Raw genomic sequence first — 27,070 nt, forward strand, 5'->3', positions numbered from 1 at the left:
ACAGAAAATGCTGGAAAAACTCAGCAGGCCAGCCTTGCGGAACACCTCCGTTCAGTCCGTAAGGGTGACCCCCGAGCTTCCGGCCGCCTGTCATTTTAATTCACTGCTCCATTCCCACTCGGACCTCACCGTCCTTGGCCTCTTGTATTGTTCCACGGAAGCTCAATGTAAACTTGAGGAACAGCACCTCATCTTCCAATTAGGCACTCTGCAGCCTTCCGGACTCAATATCGAGTTCAACAATTTCAGATCATAACCTCGGCCCCTATTTCATTTTTTCTTGTAATTTTTCCACTCCTTTCCCCCCCCTCCCCCCTTTCCATTTGTTTCTCTCTCACACCTGGCAGCTATCTCTTGCCCTGCCAGTACACTTTACACCTAATCTCAGCCTATTACCATCTCGTCTAGCTTCTAATACCTTTTATTGTCTCTTTTACTTCTTTTGTTTCTTTTATTCTTTTGTCCGATTGCAGCCCTGCCTCCGATCTATCTTCTTTTCTTTCCAGTTTTGAAGAAGGGTTCGACCCGAAACGTCAACTCAAATTTCTCTCCACGGATGTTGCCTGACCTGCTGAGTTTTTCCAGCATTTTCTGTTGTTATTCCAGAGATACTTCACTAAGGGATGGAAATGGATATTGAGCAGGGGTTTTGGGAAGGAGGTTTTGGGAAGGTGACTGAAGATGTAGTGAAAGAGGAAGGTTTTAAGGAAGCTTTTGAAAATGGAGCGAGATGTGCGGAGGGAATACGTTGGAAGGGAATTGCAGAGTGCGGTGGCACAATGACTGAAGGCGATGCCATAATTGTTGTATTCAGGTTACCTTTATTTTGATTTTGCCAGATTTCTGTCCACGGTTTATGGTAAAGTCTGTAACTGCAACTCTGGCTAAAAGTGAACTACTGTTGCTGTTGCTTTTAGTTTTTTGATTCGTACCATTTAAAAAATTAAGACATCCTGGATGTTGTCCTGCTGGGCATGTCTTTTTGCTGGTAATCAGTCCTTGTCTTTGCCTAATAAAATACTCAGACTATACAAGAGAATTAGATCCAATTTTATTATGCTTAGAAATCCAAGCTATTATTTTTTTCCCAGGAGGCTGATACTGTGAAGTAAAGCAAACATGCTCAGTTGCCATAGCAAATTTTGAACTCTGCCTGTTGAGAGAATGTTTCACTGGTTGAGTGCAAGAAGTCAGGTTAACCTGCTGCTTTTGGTATTGGATTTCTTAATGCATTTTGCTCGTCTGCTTGTAATCCAAGGTTACTGTGTCCTTTACAACTGTTTGCATCGGAACATTATTTTTTCTGTTGTATGTGGAAAGATTTAAAATATGCAGCCTTGTAAATCACGCTCATTTGCATCTGTACTTCATGTTCTTGTGATAGCATTAGTTTATAACCTTATTAAATACTTTTGATTTAAATTTCCATTCTTTCATTGACCTTTTGCAGATAGAATTTTATTTAATTAGAAAGCATAATGCTGTGCATAGCCCTACTAAAAGTCATATTCTACTGTGGTGATTTTCTTTAAATTTAAGAGTTGTGGCTTGCTAATTATAGTGGTAAATTATTGGGCTCCCGATGTATGAATCTAAATCCATCAGCGTTCAAACTTGTCTTTATAGGACATGTTTGGGCAGTTTTTAGTTAAGTCATTAGAGTGCTTTATCTCAAGGGGAGAATAGTTGGCAGGATTGGGCCTGTCCAATAGTTGAACACCTTCTGATTAAGAAACACAATTGATGTTTGCAAACAATCATGCTGTAGGAGGAAATGTAGCAGGAGTGAGAATGTGAAAAGGGAAATGGAAGTACAATTGCTCTGACTTTAAAGAAAAATGTATTATTTTTATTACAGTAAATATTTGGTAAGCTAACCTTGATTGGATCCAAAATATGCAGTGGAATTGATAAAGCTACTGCCGTAAGATTTAAAATATAATGTAACATAGAAACGGGAGTAGGCCATTCAGCCCCTCAAGCCTGTTCCATTATTCAGTTAGATCATGGCTGATCTGTAGCTCAACTCCATTTACCCGCCTTTATTCCATATCCCTTGATGCCCTTACTTAACAAAAATCTATCACTCTTCGACTTGAAAATTACAATTGACCCAGCATCCACAGCCTTTTGGGGAAGCGAGTTCCAGATTCCACTACCCTTTGTGCGAAAAAATGCTTCTTGGTTTCACTGCTAAATGGCATAACTGTAATTCTCTGTACAAATGAAGCATTAATTCTTTGTTTTGAATTCCAATCTGTCTTGAGATAAAGGCCAACATTCCATTAGCCCTTTCATTTATTTTTGTAACTGTGTTACATTTCGCTAACCAGAGAGCGAATCTTTTATCTCTACTCTCTATCTCCTATCTCCCAACCAATTACCAACCCATGTCACAAGGTTACCTCCAATTACACACACTCTGATTTTTGCTATTTATCTTGAGCGGAATCTTATCAAATGACTTTTGGAAGTCCATATAGACAACAGCCATAGCCAGCCCCCTATACACCATGCTAGCAACCGGCTCAAAAAGTTCAACTGCATTAGTCACATGACCTACTGTTCACAAGTCTGTACTGACTATCTTTGATCAGCTAATACTTGTTCAAATGCTCAGTAACTCTGTCTCTGAAGATAGATTTTGGTAACTTCAACTGATGTCAAACTGATAAGTCTGTATTTGCCTGGTTTCTCCCTTTCACCCTTCTTAAATAATGGAGTGACATTTGCAATTTTCCAATCCAAAGGCATAATTCCTGAATCTAGAGAGCTTTTGATAATTATGACTAATGCATGGGCAATTTCCTTACCTATTTCTTTTAATACCCTGGGGTGAAAACTATCAGGTCCTGGAGATTTGTCTATCCTGAGTCCCATTATTTTCTCCATTTCTATTTTTTTAATTGTATTACATCAACTACATTTCTCCCCACTTATTTTTAGGGTCTGTTATACCATTGGTACTTTGTCCTCTTCATCCACTATGAAAATGAATACAAAGTACTTATTTAACAAGTCTGCTATTTTCTTATTATCCATTATAGTCTTGCCTGCATCCGTCTTTAATGGGCCCACATTCCTTTTTACACCTCCCTTTCTCTTAATATATTTATACATGTTTTTGCTGTTCGCTTTGATGTATCTCTTGCAAGTTTTTTCATATTCCCTTTTTGCACCTTTTATTACTTTATTTGTATCCCTTTGTTGCTTTTTATAGCTCACCCTTTATAGCTCTCCCAGTCTGCTGGATTTCCAGGTAATGTGGGAACATTAGAATCAATTGACTCACAGGAGCAATTACCAATTAGAGGAATTTAACCTTTGTTTCAATTTTTTTTAAAGTAAGTATTTTAGGTAGATTTGAATTGCAATGAGAAATAATGGAGAAAGTTCAAAATCATCCTTGACCTGGATGCTGCTCACCCAGATTTCTAGTAGAACCACTTGCTGGTAGATCAGTGATTTTCAGTTGTATATAGAGACACAGTATGAGGGGGGTCTCCATGTTAAGGGCAACAACAAATTAAAGTACAAATATACTCTATCATTTACATTTCTTTAGTTTTATTTTACTTCTACACAAGACAGTAGGAAAACAATGATCCAGAAAAGGCCATTCAGTGCATTAATTCCACTCATTCCTTGAACCATGTTGTGTACCCTATCATGTGCCTCTCCTATTGCCTTTAGAAAATTAAAGTTCTGTGCAAAAACTCTGATTCCTCTCCCTCACTCTCTCGTTTCTGCCCCAAAAATAATTGAACAAAACTCCAGAATATACAGTATATCCATCCAATAGCTGCACTATTCAATGCTAGCTGGGTTCCTTTCCATATATGATGCCTACCTTCCCCAGCCCAGCAGGAGAGATACTTAACATGTCTTATGAAGTATTTGATTTGCTTATCTATACTTATCCTGATGATCTTCAATCGCATTTCCAATTAGATATTTATTCAGGCCTTTTTTTTTTGAAGGAGTTACAGGAAACTTTGGTTTATCCGGAGGTTAACTGTCCGGAATGCTCGAGCCACCGGCAAAATTCAGGAGTCGGTTCAGTAAGTTTTTTTTCTTTTCGTTGCTTTTTTTTCACCAGTCAGGCTCTGCAAGGTCTAGCTAAAGCTGTTGCTTAGCTACAGAGACGCTTGCAAGCTATGGACGACTGTTTAGAAGCTGTTGAGCAACAGGGTTTGTTGCTAGATACGGAGCTCAAAAGCTTCCGTATGTTTTAACATTAGCGCTGGTTTGTCCGGCAGTTTTGATGGGACGGCAACAGCTCGGTCCCTTCAGTGCCGGATAGCACAAAGTTTCCTGTAATTGACAGAACATCAGCTAGATTTGTGGGCGTCAGTCCCACAAATTCCCTACTCTATAGCACCATGGGGATGTCATGAGCAGATTCCCTACTCTATGCAGGAAATAAAAGTCTTCTAATATTGTCTCATTTTGAGGCTCATTAATTGTCACTGTCAGATAGCTTTGCTTACAAATATATCATCTATGCCTCTCAGCATATTAAAGACCTGGATCGTGTCTTCTTCCCCCTCTCTCGTTCAGTCTTTGCTTCACTAAATACCAACTTAGGTCTACAAATTTCTATTCCTAATTATCAGCTCCAAATCCTAGGATCAATCTTTGAATCCACTGCAAGGTGTCAATGTCAGTTTGAAGTTGGGATGTCCAAAACAGTAGACAATATTCCAAAAATGGCCTAATTATGATCACTACAGGCTTTGAAGTATTTGTTTAGAATAAAATGTTTTTTATCTTACCTTGCAAGGGGCAGAGAGTATTTAGCATTAAAAGCTCTCCTTTTTAAGAATTATTCTGGAATTACAGATGTAGTCTATACTTATCCAGCATTCTCTTCTACATCTGAAATTGATAGTTATAATTTTTTCCCGCTTTTCTGTCCTGAAGGGCATCATGATAGTGTGTGGTTCCACAGATGCTAGCACCCTCCAGTGTCTGATCAAGTTACTATTTTTGATCTGTGAGCCTAGAACAGAATGTTGACTCACTTGTCCATTACTTCCTCACTGATCTCACTGGTTCACTGATTCCCAAAGTGTTGAATTCAAAATCCTCATCCCCCATCTTCAAATCCCTCAAAATACTCCCCCAGCACACCTCTGAATCCTCCACCAGCCTTGCTTCCTCTCCCACATCCATTGGGTCTCCAGCTCTGGCCTTCTGTATTTTCTCCTCCCTTCACCCTATCTCGATCCATCTCTGCCCAACTGTTTGTAACACCCTCTCTTTTCTCACTTACCTTTTAAAAGTCATCTTCCAACCCATCTTTTCAATCAAGCTTTTGGTCATTTCTAACTCTCCCACCATGGATTGACATCAATTCATTTTATTTTATCCCCATCTGTAAAATGCCTTGGGATGCTTTTCTACATTAAAGGTGCTACATTAAACTCAATAAGTTGTCTGTGGTGATGATGGCTGTTTAATAATGGGTGCCATCAAAGACCTTACTTTATATCTGCAGAATAATTTCCACCACGCCCCACCGCCTGCAGCCTAAGGGCACTAAAGCCTGTTGTGCCCCCATCGGTGCTCCAGCTGAGGTCATTTAATTCAGGATCGAGAAATTTAGAATCTTCCAGGTCTACGTTTCTTATAGAGCACATCACATAGTTAACTTATGTACTAAGCAATTGGGGGAGCTTTTCCTCTTCTTTCCCTTTTTAGTAAGTTTTCTTGCAGTACACGCTATTCTAAATTGTGCCCCTTTTACAGGGTACTAAGTACTGCAGTATAATCATTGGATTTAACAGCAGTACGAGCTTATTCATACCACTGAAGTTAGGGAAGACAGAGCTTCATCCATAGGAAATTGGTGTTATGGCTTTATGATCTGAATAATTGAAGCTTGCTGGAGCCCTTGCTTGTTGGTAAGTTCAGGAGGAATGCTGGGCATGCTTGAGGATCATTTTTTCAATTGTAAAACCAAGATAATGTTCCCAGGTGTACAGGATAGCAGATCACCAAGGCCAGAAAGGGAAGGAAGAAAGATGAAGTAAATCCAGAAGTAGTGGTGATCCCAAGCTTGAACCAACGCAGACATATAGGCTGAATGGGCTCATTTTGTGCTGTAAAGAGTCTACTTTCAATTTATTCATGTTAATAGTGGTACAGTGGTCTGCAAGAGTTATTTCTAAAATGTGAATCTCTGGGAGGCGTCTTATCAGCTGCATTTACACTGCAACTGGTGTGAGGCTATCGTGTTGTCTCACTACCAAATCAAATTTCAATACAGAATGCACATGTAGCTGTTTAATACTACCCTTTTGACTTGGGCTGGTGTCAAGAAAGACAAAGCACTAACACCAAATTGTGTCAAGAAATCAGATTCCCTGTTCTTTAGTCCTCAAACGCTGGCATGGGCAAACTTGAGCAGGCCGCTAAGAAGCGTGATGCTGATTAAAATGAATGTTACATTCACATATCTTTCTTACCCAAATATAAAGAGCACTTTGAAAGGTAACTGTAGTACTGTGAATCGCTTTTTTTCCCCTCCCCAAAACAAAATAGCACTTACAATTTACTTTTAGAAGTTAAATTCTATATAAATGTAAAAGTAAAAAAAAAATATAAACCTTGGCTGCCCGTGCTTGCAAACATTGCACTACCACACCTACGCCGCGATTATGCAGTCTCCAGAGAATACAACCGCTACACCAGCAAAGACATGCCGATCCAGGCCGACTTGAACAATCTGCCACCAACCCGTCTCAAATCTAGAAGGCCATTTTGGACCGTCGCCGAAGCCCTTCAGCGATCTCCCCTCAGCCTTGATGACTGATAGCGAAATGCTTGGAAGAACTGTGACACATGGAATGGGTGCCTTATAGCGGACCCCACAGTACAACCTGAAGGATCAAACCTTCCTCGCAAATAGTGGACAACCATCAACTGCCTCAGAACTGGTCGTGGTAGATGCTGCCACCTTCTCCATAGATGGAAGATTAAAGCATCCCCATCATGCAACTGTGGAGCTCCTAATCAGACCCTGGAGCACATCATTGAGCACTGCCCTCCGAGGAAATTAGCAGGCACCTACAAGCTATCCACGCTGTTACACCGGAAGCTCTGACCTGGATATCTGACTTAGATAGTGACATCTGATTTGCTACTACCATACGAAAGAAGATGATATAAACTAGGTAACTAGATTCATGATGGAGATTTCAACTTTTTCCCTCCCTCTTTTCATCTTGTGACTGCATTATGTGCATTCAGGTTACAAATAATGTATGCAACATCAAGCTCTGCTTCCTACATCTTCATTACTCCAACAAAATGCACTCATTGCAACCATAGATGAGCACTTTCTATGTAATGAGCGTGACATTTCTGACATCAGTTCTTGTGCTCGAAGGCAGAGTGTGAAATCTGGACTGCCTTTTGGATTCTTGCCCACTTAGAACTTGACTGAAACTGTCCAAATGTTGTCTCTTTCCCCAGCCATCAATAAAAAGATACTTAACTTGTCTGAATAACTTTGACTTCAAAGCCAGGACCCAGAGGTGCAAGATCAATCTGCTACTTAAGTTCCCATTATTCTTTAACTTTTTTGCTTGAAATGCTGTTGTATAAAATGCAACTCCTTACTTTCTAGGACGTCAGTTATTGTTAGATGCCTGTATGAACATGTTCAGCTCAAGATGTTAATGCTTCATGTCAGCATATTTTGAGTTATCAGCACTTAAGTTATCTGATTATTCCTGAACTTGTACCTTTTGTGCATTTAGGTGAAAGAACCTATAAGGATTTGCATATAGGTGGATCTTTATAATCACAGTACTGTAGTTATTTTAAATGTGATTGTATATTTTGATAATTGGATTCTGTGTAGATTCTCTAATATCCTTGGTGGACTAGTCGTGCCAAGATGACACTGGTTCATTCTGTACAGCCATGTGAGCAGGAGGTGTTGAGTTATACCATAGAAACATAGAAGGTAGGAGCAGGAGTAGGCCATTCGGCCCCTCGAGCCTGCTCTGCCATTCAAAGCGATCATGGCTGATCATCCAAATTCAGTACCCTGTCCCTGCTTTCTCCCCATATCCCTTGATCCCCTTAGCCGTAAAAAATATATCCAACTCCTTCTTGAATATATTTAATGAATTGGCCTCAACTGCCTTCTGTGGTAGAGAATTCCACAGGTTCACCACTCTCTGGGTGAAGAAATTCCTCCTCATCTCAGTCCTAAATGGCTTACCCCTTATCCTTAGACTGTGACCCCTGGTTCTGGACTCCCCCGCCATCGGGAACACCCTTCCTGCATCTAGTCTGTCTAGTCCTGTTAGAATTTTATAAGTTTCAATGAGATCCCCTCTCATTCTTCTAAACTCAGCAGTTTAAACTGGTGGGGGAGGGGTGAAAGCTGTGCATGCTCATACATGTGCATGTTGACAGGGCAATTAGCTGTTCACAATTAGAAGAAAATAATTTTTTTGTAGTTATTTTTCTTAGTAAACTTGTTTTTATGATATTGTTTGCAGGTCCTCTGGCAGGAAGTGACTGTGTAGTTGCACCAGTAGGTGAATCCCATCCAGTTAAAACTTTGCTGGAGAGCTTTACTGTGTCGTCGGGCTGTGCAAGTGGAGGAACAACTGGTCTCTCTCGAGAGGTGCACATTATCAATTTAAAAAGTACTGGAACGGATCCAAACCACCATGACAAAGGAAGAAGTACCGGAGTAGACACCAACCATCACGATGAGGTAAATTATAACATTGACAGTATCACTGAAGGAAAAATGAAAGTGTCTAAAGTAGCACCTTTTTTTCATTCGAATCAATTGAAAGATCTGCCCCAGTTTCGGTTTGTAAATAAATTTACTAAGAAGGATGTGGTTACCACTAAAGTAACTTTTTGTGTGCTTATGTTAGATGTCAGATAAGCTTCCTCAGCTGATTTGCTGTTGAAACCTTTGTTGCCTCTAGACTTGACTATTCCAACGCTCACCTGGCTGGTCTCCCATCTTCCACAAACTTGAGCTCATCCAAAACTCTGCTTCCTGTGTCCTTAGTCGCACCGAGCCCCATTCACCCACCACCAGTGTACCCGCTGGCCTACACTGGCTCCCCGCTCTGGCAACACCTTGATTTTAAAATTCTCACCCTTGTTTACAAATCCCTCCATGGCCTCTCCCCTCTCTATCTCTGTAACCTCCTCCAGCCCGACAACTCTCCGAGATCTCTGCACGCCTCTGACTCTGACCCCTTGCGCATTCCTGATTTTAATCGCTCCACCTTTGGTGGCCGTGCCTTCAGCTGCCTAGGCCCTAAGCACAGAAACAGGCCATTCGGCCCAACCAGTCCATGCCGGCGTTTATGCTCCACACATTGTTTTTGGACATTTTAATAACGAGCCATAATTTGCTATGGCAGGGCATCTGCTGTTAGTTAAACTTGCCCACGTACATTTAGGTTTTTAAAATTTTGGATTGGCAGGTTGCTGAACGTGCAAGGTGATAAGATCGCAGTGAGGGAAACCAAGCACCTGGGATCTGAGTGAACAGGGAAAGCAACAACGTATCTCCTTAGCCAATTAGATTGAAGGATTGTGAAATGAACAGCACAAGGACTGAGCAAGAAGTGTGATTAAGTGAATTCAATGTTGGATCAGGTACAGAAAGAGAACTAAATAGAGGGAAAGAAAAATTGGATTAATAGAGAGAAAAAAGAAACAAAGGAAAAGTAAAAGAAAAATAATTTAAAAGTTGACATTTTAAAAATCTCTTAACAATTAAAACCTGAAGGAATGAGACTCCACACTTGTAAAAAATATATTGACTAATAAATTACTTATGAGCTTTAATTATTTACAGAATCACCATGCTTTACAATATTAACCGAGTCAAGAAAGCTAAAAATATTATGGGGGTATATTCCCTTAATTGGTACCAAACAAACATTGGGCCCAATTTGCTGTTCAGCATGACACCATTTGTACCACTTTAAAAGGATTTAGATGAAATTTTAAATAGGAAGGAATAATATCCATGTTAGAAATTTAGGGTCTTGCCTGAGTTATTCTGTCAGGTTAAGTGGTGCTAGTCACTCCTGTAAGCAGCCTGAGAATCTTGTTTTTAGTGATGTGCCTGCACTGCTCAATGACCAACTAGGCAATAGCATAACCAAGGGGTGTAACAATAGTGTCCCCTTGTGATATGAACTGCAGTCATTCCATGCACCTCTGTTTTCAAAGGAAGACCAAGAAAACATTAACTAAGATGAGGGCATGTACAACTTTATTTTACAGTAAATAAACATACAGAGGAACAGTTATGATCAGACTCATTTAATTCTTCATTCCCTACCATCCCCAAACACCACCCCAAGTTTCTCGCTGTGACCTTCTCTCCTTTCCTCCCTGAGCAGTTCCTCCTCCTCTGTTATTTCAATCGCCATCTCACTCCACCTTGCCCTCTCTCCTCTGATTTCACTGCTCTGCAATCCTCCCTTAACCCCTCTCTCCATATAATTTCTCCTACCCTTATCTGTGGCCACCCCTTCGATCTTGTCATCTTGCTCTCTGCTCCCATACTCTCAATCACAGTTTCCGACTATGTATCTCTCACCACACATATCCTCCTACCCCTTCCAACCCCACTTTCTTCTGCATCCGCCTGTGGTAAAAACCCTGCACCAAGTTACTTAAAACTGCACTTTCAAACTCCCAACTGTCTAGCCTAGTCCCTCCATTTGATCTTTCTGCAGCTGTCAATCTGCTCAACCACTCTGACAGCTGGTTTAGCGATCCATCACCAGATCTGGCTGCATCAAGTCCTAACAGGCCGTGCTCTCCTATGCCAAAACCGCTTAGTTCCCCAGGATCATCCTGGAGAAGAACCCCATGGTTCTTTTTACCATTACCAACCATCTCCTAAAACCCCATTTCCTAGCTCTCTTCAACCTTCCTTCCAACAAAATGTGCGAGGCGCTCACCGACCCCATTGTGATTAAGATTGAGATCATCCATTCAGCTACTTCTGCTCCTTCTGCCTTCTCCACCAAACCAAACTTCCCCGACGGCTTCCCCATGGCCCTGATACCACTTCTTTCTCGACTTTCCCTCCTATCTCCCCTCATGTCCTCTCTGAGCTCATGTTGCCCATGAGACCCACCTCCTCCTCATTCCCACGAAACTGCTGACCACCCAACTTTGTTTCCCATGCAAGCTGACGTTCTAAATGATTCCCTTTTTAAACATATGTGAATACACAACTCTTAAATGTAATACCCCCCCCCCCCCCCCCCCCCCCCAAATATTTACTCTGGAAATTCACTCAAAAAATCAAAAATAGGATACAGCATTATCACTCAGTTTTGCTTTCTCTTTCGATGTCCGTACTAGTTAGCTTATAGTGTGACTAGGAGGGGGCATGCAGTAAGGTTTGGAGAAAAATCGGGGTGGAAATTCGATTTGGGCGGTAGAGCAAAACGGGTGGTATTGTACCGACCGCCTGTTATACTTCCCTCCTGATATTCAGTTCTATTGAAGTCAATTGAACTAAATATTGGGCAGGGCATATAACAGTTGTCTGAGGCGATACCGCCCGTTTAGCGCTACGGCCCAAGACCAATTTCTACCCCATGGAGTTTTGAGTGTGCGATCGTGTTTTTTCTGTCCTGTGTAGAACCAATCTGCAAAAGGTAAGTGATTGCAAGACACAATTTAAAAAAAAAATAAATAAGCCATGTTTGCGCAGATTATCTATTTTTGTTTCACTTGTTCACAAATTGTTACAAAATAGCATTTGTTTGTGAAATTGGTAAGTTGTAGCGAACATTTGAAAAAAATAGATTTGCGATAAATTCAATAACTTGGGATTTAGCCATCTTTTTCCCTTCCGCAGCAAGTCTGTGAAGAGTGAAGCATAGTGGGGATAGTATGCTGAATACTTTATTTTATTATGATTAGAATTTGGCTTGAGTGAACAAGCGACAGATAGTAAGTTGGCTCATTTTTGAATATTTTTAAACTGTATTGTAATAAAAACTACGCAAGCAATAACCTGTGTCTTTTTTCTTCAGTACTATGTAGTTTCATAGACTGTATTAAGTTGGCAATAATATAATAGTACTTTCACTAATACATCCTATATATAGAAGCTTGTCCAATGTTTGACAACTTCAGAGATTTTCCTTGAATGAGAATTTTAGCTAGTACAGTATTAGCAACTGGAAAATATAAAATTATTTTGATGCATTTCAGCAAAATCCGCAGTACATACACAGAATTTACAGCACAGAAACAGGCCATTCAGCCCAACTGATCTGTGCCAGTGTTTATGCTGCGCATGAGCCTCCTCCCACTTTACTTCATCTAACCCCATCAGTATATCTTTCGAATCCTTTCTCCTTCATATACTTATCTAGCATCCCCTTAAATTCATCTATGCTATTTGCCTCAACTACTCATTATGGTAGCGAGTTCCACATTGTAACCACTCTCTGGGCAAAGAAGTTTCTCCTGAATTCTGTATTGGTTTTATTAGTGACTGATTGCTGCATAGTCCAAATATATTTGCTGTCATTTTAAATGGTCTTGAACATAATTGAAATTGTTTTCTCTTCTAAATTTAGCAGGACATATATTTAGTCCTTCTGATTTTATATATAGCCAAACAAAGTTGATAAATTAAGCTGTCCATTGTATTCAAGATTTGACAGTGCCACTTTGTAACACGGTTCTCTTCTTCATTGTAACATATTGTGATACTTGGCGTCACTTGTCTGCTGCCTTTATTCCACCATTGTAATAATAACATAGTTTGAAATGGCTGGTGTTCCTGCCCTTAGAATGAACAGGAAACTGTGGAGCTGGATGTTGGCAACTGGACAGAGCAGAGGATTGTAAACAAAAGTATGGAGATCAGATTTTGCTTTAAGGTTTGAGTGGTAAACAAAGTATCACAACTCTTATCTTTAACATCAACAATGCTCTAAATAGCTATCCTATTGACTTAAACATTAGATTTACATCCAGTTTCTCTCTTGACCAGCTGTTTTATGCCCATAAATGTACTTAATTTTGGACACATTTAAATTACTTGTATTCATTTTTACATAAAAATGATATGGAATGTCTGGATCTGAATTCAGACATAAGCACTGTTAAAATGCTGTTTTCCTTTTACATAATGTAACTTGCTTAGTAATTGACACCATTCCTCTTGAGAGAGTTAAAACATACGAATACTATGTTAATGAGCTATGGCGTAGTTATTAATTCACTTTGCAAGTTCAGTTCACTTTTCAAGTTACTGATGCAGGATTTGGAAATGTTGCTCGTGAGGATGTTTCTTGACTGCAGAATGTACTTGCAACATTACATAACAATTGATCTTTGTTCCTTTGTTCAGAACAAAAAAGTAGATGACTTAGCTTCTACCTGCAGCACTAATTTGGTCCATTCATCATACAAAAACATTGCCTGTCTGGGCTCCAATGGACTACAAGTGCAGTTCCTACCATTCTGAACATTGATAAACACCATAACTTGGATTTTGGTATAAATGGCTACTTCCTGTAACTTTTCTGCCCTTCTTCCTATCAGATTTAGTGCTAAATGTCTCCAGTCCAACATATTTTCTCACTATACAATATATTTTAAAAAAGTGTTGCTTAGTCATGCTCTAAATATGTGTTCTATATCTTTGTACAGTTTTTAAAATATTCTCCAACTTTTTTTTTAAACAGCGCTTATACATGGTAAGAGGAGCCTAACTTGTGATAAGTGTCACATAAACCATTAGGGCGAGTGGGACAGTTGTGGGGAGGGGATTGGCTGGTGGCTGCCGTGTTTGTTCCACCTGTTTCATCAACAGGAGATAGTGCTCAGCACGCTTAATCCAGCGTCAGATCTGAGCTTAAATGAGGTATCTGTGTAAATGAGCAATGTCAGAAGGTATAAAGGTTTAAAAGCATCTGAGAATTTTTTAGTTCATAGTAGTTCTACTTGCTTCCCTAATACATACATTTGCACGTGATAAACCAGAAAACCTATGTGATTATTACAGATGTACAAAAGGGCTAAAGCTAATTTGGGATTGATATGTGTAAATGAACAGTCATAATTCCCAAATTCAGAAAAGTTTATGTTGATAGGAACACAAGGCAAATACAAAACTTGAACTATTGTAGCTGGCAATTGAATGATGCAGACCAGTGATGCAGATTTGCCAGTTGAATGAACTCCTGCCTGCCCCAAAGATAGCATCCATTACTAATAATGCTTACATTCCAAAGACATTTTTAACAAAGTATAATTCAGAATTTTGAATCTTTTTAAAGCATTTCTTGTTGCAGACTGTGCTTATCTAAGTTACAGGGCTGCCAGTGTGGTCACACTACTTAGCAACATTTGCATACTTATTTTACATCTGCATAAACTTCCAATTTTTGTTATGGTTGAAGTGGATTAAAAGTTAAACCCAAAGTGGAATGCTTTGTTTAATATTCAAAGAGGATGTTTAATTCCACTGAATGCTAACTCTACTTTAGAAATTACACACTGAACATGGGGGTCGATTTAGCCAAGATCCACCTCCGAGCTTGGTCCGAAACCCAAACGAACTTGGAATCCAGGGTGAGATAAAAACTTACAGGCTCCAATGTCAAATCTTGTTTGCCCCTCCTGTAACGAGGTGACAAGTACTCCCAAATGTTGCATATCCCATGGATATTTTCTCCTCTAAGATGGTTGTTGTAAAGAGACTGATGCAAGGAAAACAGCAGGCATTTTTTTCTGTATCTGTCATCTGTTATAAATCTCATCATCATCAAGAAACTACTTATGAAATAACGCTGGATGGCTAGCTGGTGGCGCCGTCCCAGGCGTATAAATACTCGGGCGTGGGCCCCAGCTTTCCAGGGACATTTTGTAAGACAAGGAACTAGTGAAGTACAACTAGACCTCCATGTTCTGAAACAAGTTGATTAAAGCCTTGCTTTATGCTCAAACCAAGTGCGTAGTGCGTTTTATTACGTCATCATCTATTGAAACCTATTGTGCTGTAAACAAGATGGATTTCATTACTACCAAAGAAGTTGAAAAATAACATTTACAGTTTTGTTTTTGCCTTTTGTGTAATTGGAGCCTCCCTAACTGATGACAAAAGTAGCAGAATTTAGGTTAACTAAGTCACTGAGAGTGTGATAATGTCAAAATACAAACAATTATGTAAATAGTTAAACAAATTGTAAAGAAGTCTGTCAAATACTTAAACATAAAAACAACTTTTTTAAAGAAAAAGTCCACCGATCTGTTTGATGGCAAGCTAACTTCTAAGTGCAGAACAAACTGCTGCTATATTTCTAATAGCAAATTTATATTAGGCTGTAATTATGTTGCCACATTTCTGTTGATGTAAATGGTAATGGTAATAGAACTTGGGTGTCAGGTCTCTATAAAAATCCTGAGCTGAGATCATTAGATTCAATATAACTGCAGCTTAAGCAAGTGTAAAATTGATCAGCCGATGTGATAAAACCATGTAGTGAGACAAGGAACTCGAAGAGGCGAGGTATGAGGATTAAGACGAGTACTTTATTGAATGACTGCGAGACAACCAGGCAGGCCTGCTTCCAGGCATTGCATCTTTGCTGACCTTGACAGAAAGCAAACCTCTGACCTTAGCAGCAGAATTGGCTACAGCACCACCTGGTGGATAACCTTAATCATAACATCCCAGATTACTATAGCTGAGCTCCATCATCATTCTATATATTTCGACATCCAGTCCTGGATCAGCAGAAATTTTCTCCAATTAAATATTGGGAAGAATGAAGCCATTGTCCCCGCCACAAACTCTGCTCCCTAGCCACCAACTCCATCCCTCTCCCTAACATTAGTCTGAGACTGAACAAGACGGTTCGCAATCTTGGTGTCATATTTGACCCTGAAATGAGCTTCTGACCGCATTTCCGCGCCATAACTAAGACAGCCTATTTCCACCTCCGTAACATCGTCTGTCTCTGCCCCGCCTCAGCTCATTTGCTGCTGAAACCCTCTAGACTTGACTATTCCAATGCACTCCTGGCTGGCCTCCCACATTCTATCCTCCGGAAACTTGAGGTCATCCAAAACTCGGCTGCCCGTGTCCCAACTCGCACCATGTCCCGTTCACCCATCACCCCTGTGCTTGCTGACCTACATTGACTCCTGGTTAAGCAACGCCTTGATTTTAAAATTCTCATCCTTGTTTTCAAATCCCTCCAAGGCCTCGCCCCTCCCTATTTCTGTAATCTCCTCCAGCCCCACAACCCCCTGAGATATCTGTGCTCCTCTAAGTCCGGCCTCTTGAGCATCCCTGATTTTAATTGCTGAACCATTGGTGGCCGTGCCTTCAGCTGCCTAGGCCCTAAGCTCTGGAATTCCCTGCCTAAACCTCTCTACCTCTCTCTCCTCCTTTTAAGATGCTCCTTAAAACCTACCTCTTTGACCAAGCTTTTGGCCACCTGCCCTAATTTCTGCTTATGTGGCTCAGTGTTAATTTTTTTGTCTTATAATACTCCTGTGAAGTGCCTTGGGACATTTTACTACATTAAAAACGCTATATAAATACAAGTTGCTGCAGTTGTTGTATTTACTAATACCAAGGCAAAACTTGGAGAGCGCAGGGCAGTGACTGGGAGGGGTGTCAGTTATTACAAACAATAAACTTAAAGATGTGTGTCTGTCCATTGTAGCGTTCTTCCCTTTTATTGAGTAGACTGTTCAGCGGGGTGGGGGGAGGTTGAACTCCGGAGCCTTTGCCAATTAAAAAATAGTGACCATGCAGCCCAGATGAGCTCTCGATGCACCTTATACTCTAGTATGGTCCACTGCCCCTTGTGAGTCACTTTTTTATTTGTTCTCTGGGTCTGTTTGGCATGAGAAGGTGGTGGTGGGCCTTTTCCTTGAACTTCTGCAGTCCTTGTGGTGATGGTACTCCCACAATGGTGTCAGGTAGGCAATTCCAAGATATTCACCCAGTGACCATGAAGGAACAGCAATATATGCAGGTCAGGATGACGTGTAACTTGGAGGGGAATTAGCAGGTGATGGTGTTCCCAGGATGTTGCTGCTTTTGTCCTCCTTGGTGGTAGGGCTTATGGGAGATGGAGATGCGTTCAAGCCAGCTTGGGAAATTGCTCTTGTTCATCCTGTAGATAGTAAAAAGCACAACAGCGATGGAGGGGACTGGACATTGAGCCCAGTGGGACAGTACCAATCAAGCGGACCACTCTGTCCTGCGTAGTTTTTGAGCTCCTTGAGTACTGTTGCAGGTGCACCCAACTAGGCAAATGGTGAGTATTCTGTCATACTCCTAACTTTAGCCTTGTAGACCATGGAGAGAAACTTTGAGGGGTCAGGAGTTGAGCCACTTGTTCAAGTACCCAGCCTTTGCTTTTCTTCTAGCTATGGTGATATAAGTGGTCCAGTTAAGCTTCTGTTCAACAGTGACCACCAAGTTGATGATGGAGGACTCAGAATGGTGATGCCGTTGAAGATTAGCTGAGATGGTTGGGCTTTTTTTTGTTAGATGTGGCCATTGACTGAAACATAAGAGGTGTAAATGTCAACCTGAAATACCACTTCCCTAGGGGACTGCCGAAGTACATTTTATAGTTAAAGGTTGACTTTAAAGGAGGAGAAAAGCACAGGAAGAGTATTTCAAGTTGAAAGTTCTCCTAGGTTTTCTTACTCTTGTAAACCCTGTAAATATAACATTACTAAACAGCTGTGTTCTACGAATAATATTATCGGGAATTGGTTTATGGGACCAAGCAACCTGAAGCATTTGCAAGTTATTCAATAAACAATCCTCAATTTTTATCTTGTGCAAACTATCCTTGCCTGACCGGTTCCCTTGATGTGTATCTATACTGTCAGATATTCTATGATGGTGTTCATAGCAAGTCTAAGAATATTCTATTTTTTAAGAACCGCATCATAGCAACGTAGTATTCGGCTACTGAGGTACTACTTTGTTTAAGACAGCCTTTCCCTTTAAAGCCACAAGGTGTAATTGCTATAAGTAGGCAAATCCTGAGGCTAAGTCCTCTTTCAACATAGGTTGGCAGCAGCAAGCATTGCCTGACTTTCATTTTTAATTTTGTAAATGTTTTTTTTATCTGTAGAAAAGTTGGACATCCAAAGTCTCACCCAGGATGGTAGGAAGAAGTGGTAATAGTTAGTTTTGTGCCTGTCTGCCATATTGATCCATTGCACTACCTGTAATATTGTAGCTCCAGTGGTGTTTCTTATCATGTGATTCCTCACCCCCATAAGAACACGTGGTCAGATTTTATTTTCTACTTTTTATTTGTTTTTGGGGGAAAAAAAAGAATTTTAGCAGTTCTCCCTAATTACATTTTTTTCTCATGACCCACTCAACCTCTCTGCTCTACCCAACCCAAATATCCCTACTGTGTGGCTACATGCTGAAGTCTGACCCAGCCTCTCTTTATGACCAGCCACCAACTTGAACTGGTTCCTTTCTGTTGACCTGATCCCAAATAGCATCCAGCTATTGCACTCCCTAACCCGATTCTACCAAGTTTGAGTCAGGCTAAGCGGATGAGCACATTGCTGTGTGGGAGAAAAAAAAACTTGCTATGAAAAGGGCAAATTTTAGTTTGCATAGCTGTAACACACTACGCAGTAGAGTGAACCACACTTCCCCAGATGGGAAACAAAAGGGTGACATGGAGGGTAAGGGAATTTTTTTTAAAAACTGCGTTAATCACTTGCTCTGCTTCTGAGCTGACTGCAATATTTAAAATTGCTCACAACGGTCACTGCACTTCAATGTCTGAAAGCAATTCATTATGTGAAGTGCTTTCAGACATTTCAAAAATGATATTGTATACAAATGTGAGCGTTTCTTTGCAAAAGTTGCTTTTTTCTTTTTGCACACTGGTTTGTAGAATGTTTAAAAGTTTGAACTTGCTGGTACTATTTCTGTTTTTATGAGAAGGAAAAAAACAAGCCAAGAACACTAGCAACATGGCTTCACTTGTCTGCCACTCTACCCTGGTATTGTTTCCCATGAGACTGCACATCTACTCAGTCTCCAAGGAGTTGAGTGCTGGAAGGCTTCTGCACCTGTTAAAGGAATGTAAATACCCCTGAAACATCATAACTGTACTTTTCAACTTTTTGTTTACCTTTACCCTTCACGTTTATTTTTCCCAACAAAGTTATCAGGATAGAAATACCTGTTTTGATTACATTTTACTAAGTGACCAGTGTTTGTCAGACTCTCTTCTGATGTTATGTGGGTTACTTATCCTCAAGGCATTTGCTGAGAAGTGATAAGTTTTTCAAAACAGGAGAGATGTAAACCCAAATGAATTTCATCCTAATAGAAGTGTTTCAGTTGCATTTTGTTCATCAGTATTGTCCCTGTCATGCAGTGTGGGACATTACATTACAATTAGAGCAGCACAAAATATATGTACTCTGCCCAGTACTATCAGCTAGAGATTTTCAAATGTTTCTGTGTTGGGGACCTGCTGCAAATATTGACACACTTTTGGGAGCCCCTACCAATATTGACACATTTGACCTAACTCCCGAAAGCAAATGTCGGCTACTAAAGGAAAGTGGTACTATTAAAAGAAAGAATTAAATATTGTAGAAAATACTTTTTGTTGTATATTGGAGGAAACGTCGTGTGGTAAGTCAACAACTGGAGAGAACAATAGAGATCTGATATCCTTGTGTCCCCTTTAAGCTCCATTATCTCAATTTGAAAACCTATATTACAAGTCTTCCTTTCTTTGCCCTCTATTGTACACCTCAGTCAGGCTGTTGTAATTTTAAAAAGCAGTGTCTTCATGGACAGGTGTTTGCCAAACTTAATTTTGTTTGGGAAAGAAGAGATGTAGGAGCAGTGCTTCCTCGTCATTGGCATTTGTGTTGAAACAATTTACATCATGATTTGCCAACCACTTTTTTCCTCAAATGCATTTAGTTGAGGGGTGGTCGTGCTGGACAATGAAGCGCTTTCCATCTTAGGCTCAATGCTCTTGTGATGCTGAAGTAAATAGCCAAAGTGGTTCGAGCATACCTTGTGCCAGTGCTGGTAGAACACCAAGACACGAGAGAGACTTTCATGTCCTAGAACAAGAATGATCCCTAGATTCAGAGCAGAGTCATAAGGAAAGAGTGGGAAAACTTGGTCTATTGAACTTTGAAAGGAAGCAACCAACAATTATATAAGTTACTACGTCATACAGAATAGGTGTTTTGGAATGCTACTTCAAGGTGAACTGACAGTAGAACAAAAACACAGGTTAAATCATACAACGCAGAAGGATGTTATTCGGCCCATCAGGCTTGTATCAGCTCTTTGAAAGAGCTATCCAATTAGTCCCATGCCCCTGCTCGTTCTCCATAGCCCTGCAGATAGTTACTTTTTAAGTATATATCCAATTTCCCTTTGAAAGTTACTATTGAATCTGCTTCCACCACCCTTTCAGGCTGTCAATTTCAGACCATAATAACTTGCTGCTTAAAAAAAATTCTCCCCATCTCCCCTCTGGTTCTTTTGCCAATTATCTTAAATCTGTGTCCTCTGGTTACCAAGCCTCCTACCAGTGGAAACAGTTTCTCCTTATTTACTCTATCAAAACCCTTCATAATTTTGAACACTTCTATTAAATCTCCCCATGACCATCTCTGCTGTAAGGAGAACAATCCCAGCTTCTCTCGTCTCTCCACATAACTAAGTCCCTCATCCCTCGTATCATTTTAGTAAATCTCCTCTGCACCCTTTCCAGGGCCTTGATATCCTTCCTAAAGTGTGGTGCCCAGAATTGGGCACGATACTCCAGCTGAAGCTTAATCAGTGTTTTATAAAGGTTTAGCATAACTCTTATGCCTCTATTCACTTTGGTAGGAAGACTAGAAAAACAGAATATTTTTTAAATGGTGAGAAACTGTTAAATGTTGGCGTTCAGAGAGACTTAGGTGTCCTCGTACAGGAAAGACAGAGTTAGCATGCAGGTACAGCAAGCAATTAGGAAGGCAAATGGAATGTTGGCCTTTATTGCAAGGGGATTGGAGTACAAGAGTAAGGAAGTCTTGCTACAATTGTACAGGGCTTTGGTGAGACCACACCTGGAGTACTGTGCACAGTTTTGGTCTCCTTATGTGAGGAAAGATACACTTGCGTTATATACAGCCAATGTCCCAAACTCCTCCATCACCATCCCTGGGTATGTCCTGTCCCACCGGCAGGGGTGGTGGCAAAGTGGTATACAGTTGGGAAGGAGTGGCCCGAGGAGTCCTCAACATTGACTCCGGACCCCATGCAGCCTCATGGCTTCAGGTCAAGCATGGGCAAGGAAACCTCCTGCTGATTACCACCTACCACCCTCCCTCAGCTGATGAATCAGTACTCCTCCATGTTGAACACCACTTGGAAGAAGCACTGAGAGTAGTAAGGGCACAGAATGTACTCCGAGTGGGGGACTTCAATGTCCATCACCAAGAATGGCTTGGTAGCACCACTACTGACCGAACTGGCCAAGTCCTGAAGGACATAGCTGCCAGTCTGGGCCTGCGACAGGTGGTGAGAGAACCAACACGGGGGGGAAAACTTACTGGACCTCGTCCTCACCAATCTACCTGTCGCAGATGCATCTGTCCATGACAGTATTGGTAGCAGTGACCACCGCACAGTCATTGTGGAGACAAAGTCCCGTCTTCACACTGAGGACACCCTCCATCGTGTTGTGTGGCACTACCACTGTGCTCAATGGGACAGATTCAGAACAGATCTAACAGCTCAAAACTGGGCATCCATGAGGCGCTGTGAGCCATCAGCAGCAGCAGAATTGTATTCCACCACAATCTGTAACCTCATGGCCCGGCATATCCCTCACTCTACCATTACCATCAAGCCAGGGGACAAACCCTGGTTCAATAAGGAGTGTAGAAGAGCATGCCAGGAGCAGCACCAGGCATACCTAAAAATGAGGTGCCAACCTGGGGAAGCTGCAACACAGGACTACATGCATGCTAAAAAGTGGACGCAGCATGCTATAGACGGGCTAAGCGATCCTAAGGGCCCTTGTGCATGAAACACAAAATGTTAGCATGCAGGTACAGCAAGTAATCAAAAAGGCAAATGGCATGTTGGCCTTTATTGCAAGGGGGTTGGAGTATAAAAGCAGGGAAGTCCTGCTACAACTGTACAGGGTATTGGTGAGACCACACCTTGAGTACTGCGTACAGTTTTGGTCTCCTTATTTAAGGAAGGATATATTTGCATTGGAGGCAGTTCAGAGACGATTCACTAGGTTAATTCCAGAGATGGGGGGTTGACTTATGAAGAAAGGTTGAGCAGGTTGGGCCTATACTCATTGGAATTTAGAAGAATGAGAGGTGATCTTATTGAAATATATAAGATACTGAGCGGCCTCGACAAGGTAGATGCAGAGAGGATGTTTCCCCTCGTGGGGAAATCTAGAACTCGGGGGCATAGTTTCAGAATAAAGGGTCGCCCTTTTAGAACTGAGATGAGGAGGAATTTCTTCTGAGGGTCGTAAATCTGTGGAATTCTCTGCCCCAGAGAGCCGTAGAGGCTAGGTCGTTAAATACATTTAAGGTGGAGATAGATAGATTTTTGCAAGATAAGGGAGTGAAGGGTTATTGGGAACGGGCAGGGAAGTGGCTTTGAGCCCAAGATCAGCCATCATCTTATTGAATGGTGGAGCAGGCTCGAGGGGCCAAGTGGCCTATTCCTGCTCTTATTTCTTATGTTATCCCACAATCAACGGATCAGATGAAAGCTCTGCAGTCCTGCCACATCCAGTCGTGAATGGCGGTGGACCATTAGACAACTAATGGGAGGAGGAGGCTCCATGAATATCCCCATCCTCCATGATGGTGGAGCCCACCACGTGAGTGCAAAAGACAAGGCTGAAGCGTTTGCAACCATCTTCAGCCAGAAGTGCAGAGTGGATGATCCATATCGGCCTCCTTCTGAGGTCCCCACCATCACAGAAGCCAGTCTTCAGCCAATTCGATTCACTCCACGTGATATCAAGAAACGGCTGAGTGCACTGGATACAGCAAAGGCTATGGGCCCCGACAACATCCCGGTTGTCGTGCTGAAGACTCGTGCTCCAGAACTAGCCGTGCCTCTAGCCAAGCTGTTCCAGTACCGCTACAACACTGGCATCTATCCGACAATGTGGAAAACTGCCCAGGTATGTCCTGTCCAGAAAAAGCAGGATAAACCCAATCCAGCCAATTACCGCTGCATCAGTCTACTCTCAATCATCGGCAAAGTGATGGAAGGTGTCGTCAACAGTGCTATCAAGCGGCACTTACTGACCTGCTCACTGATGCCCAGTTTAGGTTCTGCCAAGATCACTCGGCTCCCTACCTCATTACAGCCTTGGTCCAAATATGGACAAAGGAGCTGAATTCCAGAGGTGAGGTGAGAGTGACTGCCTTGACATCAAGGCAGCATTTGACCGAGTGTGGCATCAAGGAGCCCTAGTAAAACTGAAGTCAATGGGAATCGGGGGGGAAAATTCTCTACTGGCTGAAGTCATATCTAGCACAAAGATAGATGGTTGTGGTGGTTGAAGGTCAATCATCACAGCCCCAGGACATTGCTGCAGGAGTTCCTCAGGGCAGTGTCCTAGGCCCAACCATCTTCAGCTGCTTCATCAATGACCTTCCCTCCATCATAAGGTCAGAAATGGGGATGTTCGCTGATGACTGCACAGCGCCATTCACAACTCCTCAGATAATGAAGCAGTCCATGCCCGCATGCAACAAGACCTGGATGACGTTCAGGCTTGGGCTGATAAGTAGCAGGTAACATTCACGCCACAGAAGTGCCAGGCAATGACTATCTCCAACAAGCGAGAGTCTAACCACCGCCCCTTGACATTCAACGGCATTACCAACGCCGAATCCCCCACCATCAACATCCTAGGGGTCAGCATTGACCAGAAACTTAACTGGACCAGCCACATAAATACTGTGGCAACAAGAGCAAGTCAGAGGCTATGTATTCTGCGGCGAGTGTCTCACATCCTGACTCCCCAAAGCCTTTCCACCATCTGCAAGGCACAAGTAAGGAGTGTGATGGCATACTCTCCACTTGCCTGGATGAGTGCAGCTCCAACAACAGTCAAGAAGCTCGACGCCATCCAGGACAAAGCAGCCCGCTTGATTGACACCCCATCCACCACCTTAAACATTCACTCCTTTCACCACCGGCGTACCGTTGCTGCAGTGTGTACCATCTACAAGATGCATTGCAGCAACTCGCCAAGGCTTCTTCAGCTCCTCCCAAACCCACGGCCTCTTCCACCTAGAAGGACAAGGGCAGCAGGCGCATGGGAACACCACCACCTCCCAAGTTCCCTTCCAAGTTACACACCATCCTGACTTGGAAGTATATCGCCGATCCTTCATCGTCGTGTGTCAAAATCCTGGAACTCCCTACCTAATAACTATTCCTACACATTATAAGATACAGAAGTATTAGTAAAAGGGACTTCTAGAAACAGGTGGGTTGGGGTCAGGTGGGAGGTTAAATAGGTAAAAAAACAACTGAATCCTGACCCCAAGCACCTCCAACCCACCCACTTGCAGTTTTAACAGAGGCGGGATGGGGGGCGGTCAGTCAACCTGTTCCCAGGAGAGGGGTCGCCCATTGAAATATTATAATGAGGCTGGCATGCCTCGGGTTGATCCACCGTTTCAAATTTAACTATGGCTGGTCAGATTTCACGGGCCTTGAACCCGCCAGCTAAAGGGAGGCAAGGACTGCTGGATCCAGGAAGTACGTGCCTTTACACTTACTTACTGGATCCAGAGTCCCTGCCTCCCCCCCCCCCCCGCGATCAGATATCCCCCCGCTTCCGATCTTCCCCTACATGCTCGATAGCCAGCCAGCCAGCCTCTCCATCTTGCTGGCTGTGGGCGGGAAACGGAGCTTTCAAATGCTAATCGGGCCTTGCCGTTCAAATTCTGCAGGGCCTGCAGGAAACCCATTCTCACGTTTTTTTTTATTGCTTTCTAGCCCCCCCCCCTTCCCGCCCCCCCCCCCCCCCCCCCCAAGATTAAAATTCCGACCTTTACACAGGTATCTCTTCCATATTTTGGAAATTTGTGAATAGTTCACTGAAAAAAAAACCACACTAAAAAGCACCTTTCACGACCCAAATCGCTTTACAGCCAATGAAGTACTTTTGAAGTGTATTCACTGTTGTAATGTAGGAAACACGACAGCCAATTTGCGCTCACCAAGCTCCCACAAACTGCACTGTGATTATGACCAGATGATCTGCTTTTGTTATGCTGATTGACAGATAAATCTTGGCCAGATCACCGGGGATACCTCCCCTGCTCCTCTTCAAAATAGTGCCAAGGGATTTTTTGTGTCCACCTGAGAGAGCAGACGGCGCCTCGGTTTACCATCTCATCTGAAATATGGCACCTCCGACAGTGCAGCACTCCCTTAGTCAGCCTAGATTTTTGTGTTCAAGTCTCTGGAGTGGGACTTGAACCCACAACCTTATGACTCAGAGGCAGGGGTGCTACCAACTGAGCCACAGCTGACACGCTGGTCAGATTAAAACTAGACATATGGCAACCCTAACCCTGTACCATTAAAATATGTCTATTTCCCACAGTTTATACTTGTAGAACCTCTGAATGAGATTCCTGGATTAGTGTTGAATAATGTTGGATCCCAAGGCAGCATGGTGCTTTTAGACTTATGTCTATGCAAACTGGATCTAGAATACTTAATTTGACCTCTGACCTGCAACAGGACACACCCATGCTTGATTGACATCCCAGAAATCTCTTTTTTATATGCCTGTGGACCAAATGCATGAAGGTTCAAAACAAAGCTTCCTGTGGTAAATACATTTTCCTGTTTATCTTCATGAGGCAGTAGTTAGCAGAATTAAAACAGTGAAAAGCCACCTTTTTTGTAATTTCCTCCTAAATTCCAGGTTTGTTTGTGACATAGAGCCGCCCGATGCCACTCCAGTTATGTGCAGATCTGTGTTTTTTCCTGTCAGGCCTCCCATATCATATAACTGAATTTTATCAGTAACGTAACCCAAGAATGTGGTGATGCTGGATAACAAGTTTCAGCTTGTCTGGTACCTTCTGCATACTTCAATCATTACACTGGTGTTGTTAAATTTCTCAGGCAATACAAATACTGTTTCCTCTCCTACACAGCATGTTGCTTCTAATCCATATGAATGGCTTAGATGTTCAGACTAAATGTAAGCTTGTCACACATACTGACAATACCAAAACATGGCAACTGGTTGGAACAGAGGTGGTAGCAAAAGCTTTATTATAGAATAATTTAGATAGACAATGCTATTGGGCGAACAAATGGCAAACGAACAGCAACAACAACTTGTATTTGTATAGCGCCTTTAACATAGTAAAACGTCCCATGGCACAGGAGTATTATAAGACAAAAAAATTTGACACCAAGCCACATAAGGAGAAATTAGGGTGGGTCAAAGAGGTAGGTTTTAAGGAGCGTCTTAAAGGAGGAAAGAGAGATAGCGAGGTGGAGAGGTTTAGGCAGGGAATTCCAGAGCTTAGGGCCTAGGCAACAGAAGGCATGGCCACCAATGGTTGAGCGATTTATAATCCGGGATGCTCAGGAGGGCAGAATTAGAGGAGCGCAGATATCTCGGGGTGGGGGTGGGTGGGGCGGTTGTGGGGCTGGAGGAGATTACAGAAATAGGGAGGGGCGAGGCCATAGAGGGATTTGAAAACAAGGATGAGAATTTTGAAATCGAGGCGCTGCTTAACTGAGAGTCAATGTAGGTCAGCGAGCACAGGGGTGATGGTGCGAGTTAGGACACGGGCAGCCGAGTTTTGGGTGACCTCAAGTTTACATAGGGTAGAATGTGGGAGGCCAGCCAGGAGTGCGTTGGAATAGTCAAGTCTAGAGATAACAAAGGCATGGATGAGAGTTTCAGCAGCGGATGAGCTGAGGCAAGGGCGGAGACAGGTGATGTTACGAAGGTGGAAATAGGCGGTC

The 27,070-nt window shown here is 42.2% G+C and overlaps 1 protein-coding gene across 8 annotated transcripts in view; it reads left to right on the plus strand.

Annotated features, from left to right (window-relative positions):
• tgfbr3 (transforming growth factor, beta receptor III) overlaps positions 1-27,070 on the plus strand; it is a 245,155-nt gene that overhangs the window by 59,121 nt on the left and 158,964 nt on the right. For all 8 annotated transcript variants that reach the window (XM_085983358.1, XM_085983360.1, XM_085983357.1 and 5 more), the window contains one exon: positions 8,520-8,740. In XM_085983358.1, coding sequence (XP_085839484.1) covers positions 8,520-8,740 — 221 coding nt within the window. The remainder of the gene's footprint in view (positions 1-8,519; positions 8,741-27,070) is intronic.

The sequence above is a fragment of the Somniosus microcephalus genome, chromosome 3 (assembly GCF_052327205.1).
Source record: "Somniosus microcephalus isolate GS21.2 chromosome 3, FLI_Smic_1.0, whole genome shotgun sequence".
In the NCBI taxonomy this organism is placed as follows: domain Eukaryota; kingdom Metazoa; phylum Chordata; class Chondrichthyes; order Squaliformes; family Somniosidae; genus Somniosus; species Somniosus microcephalus.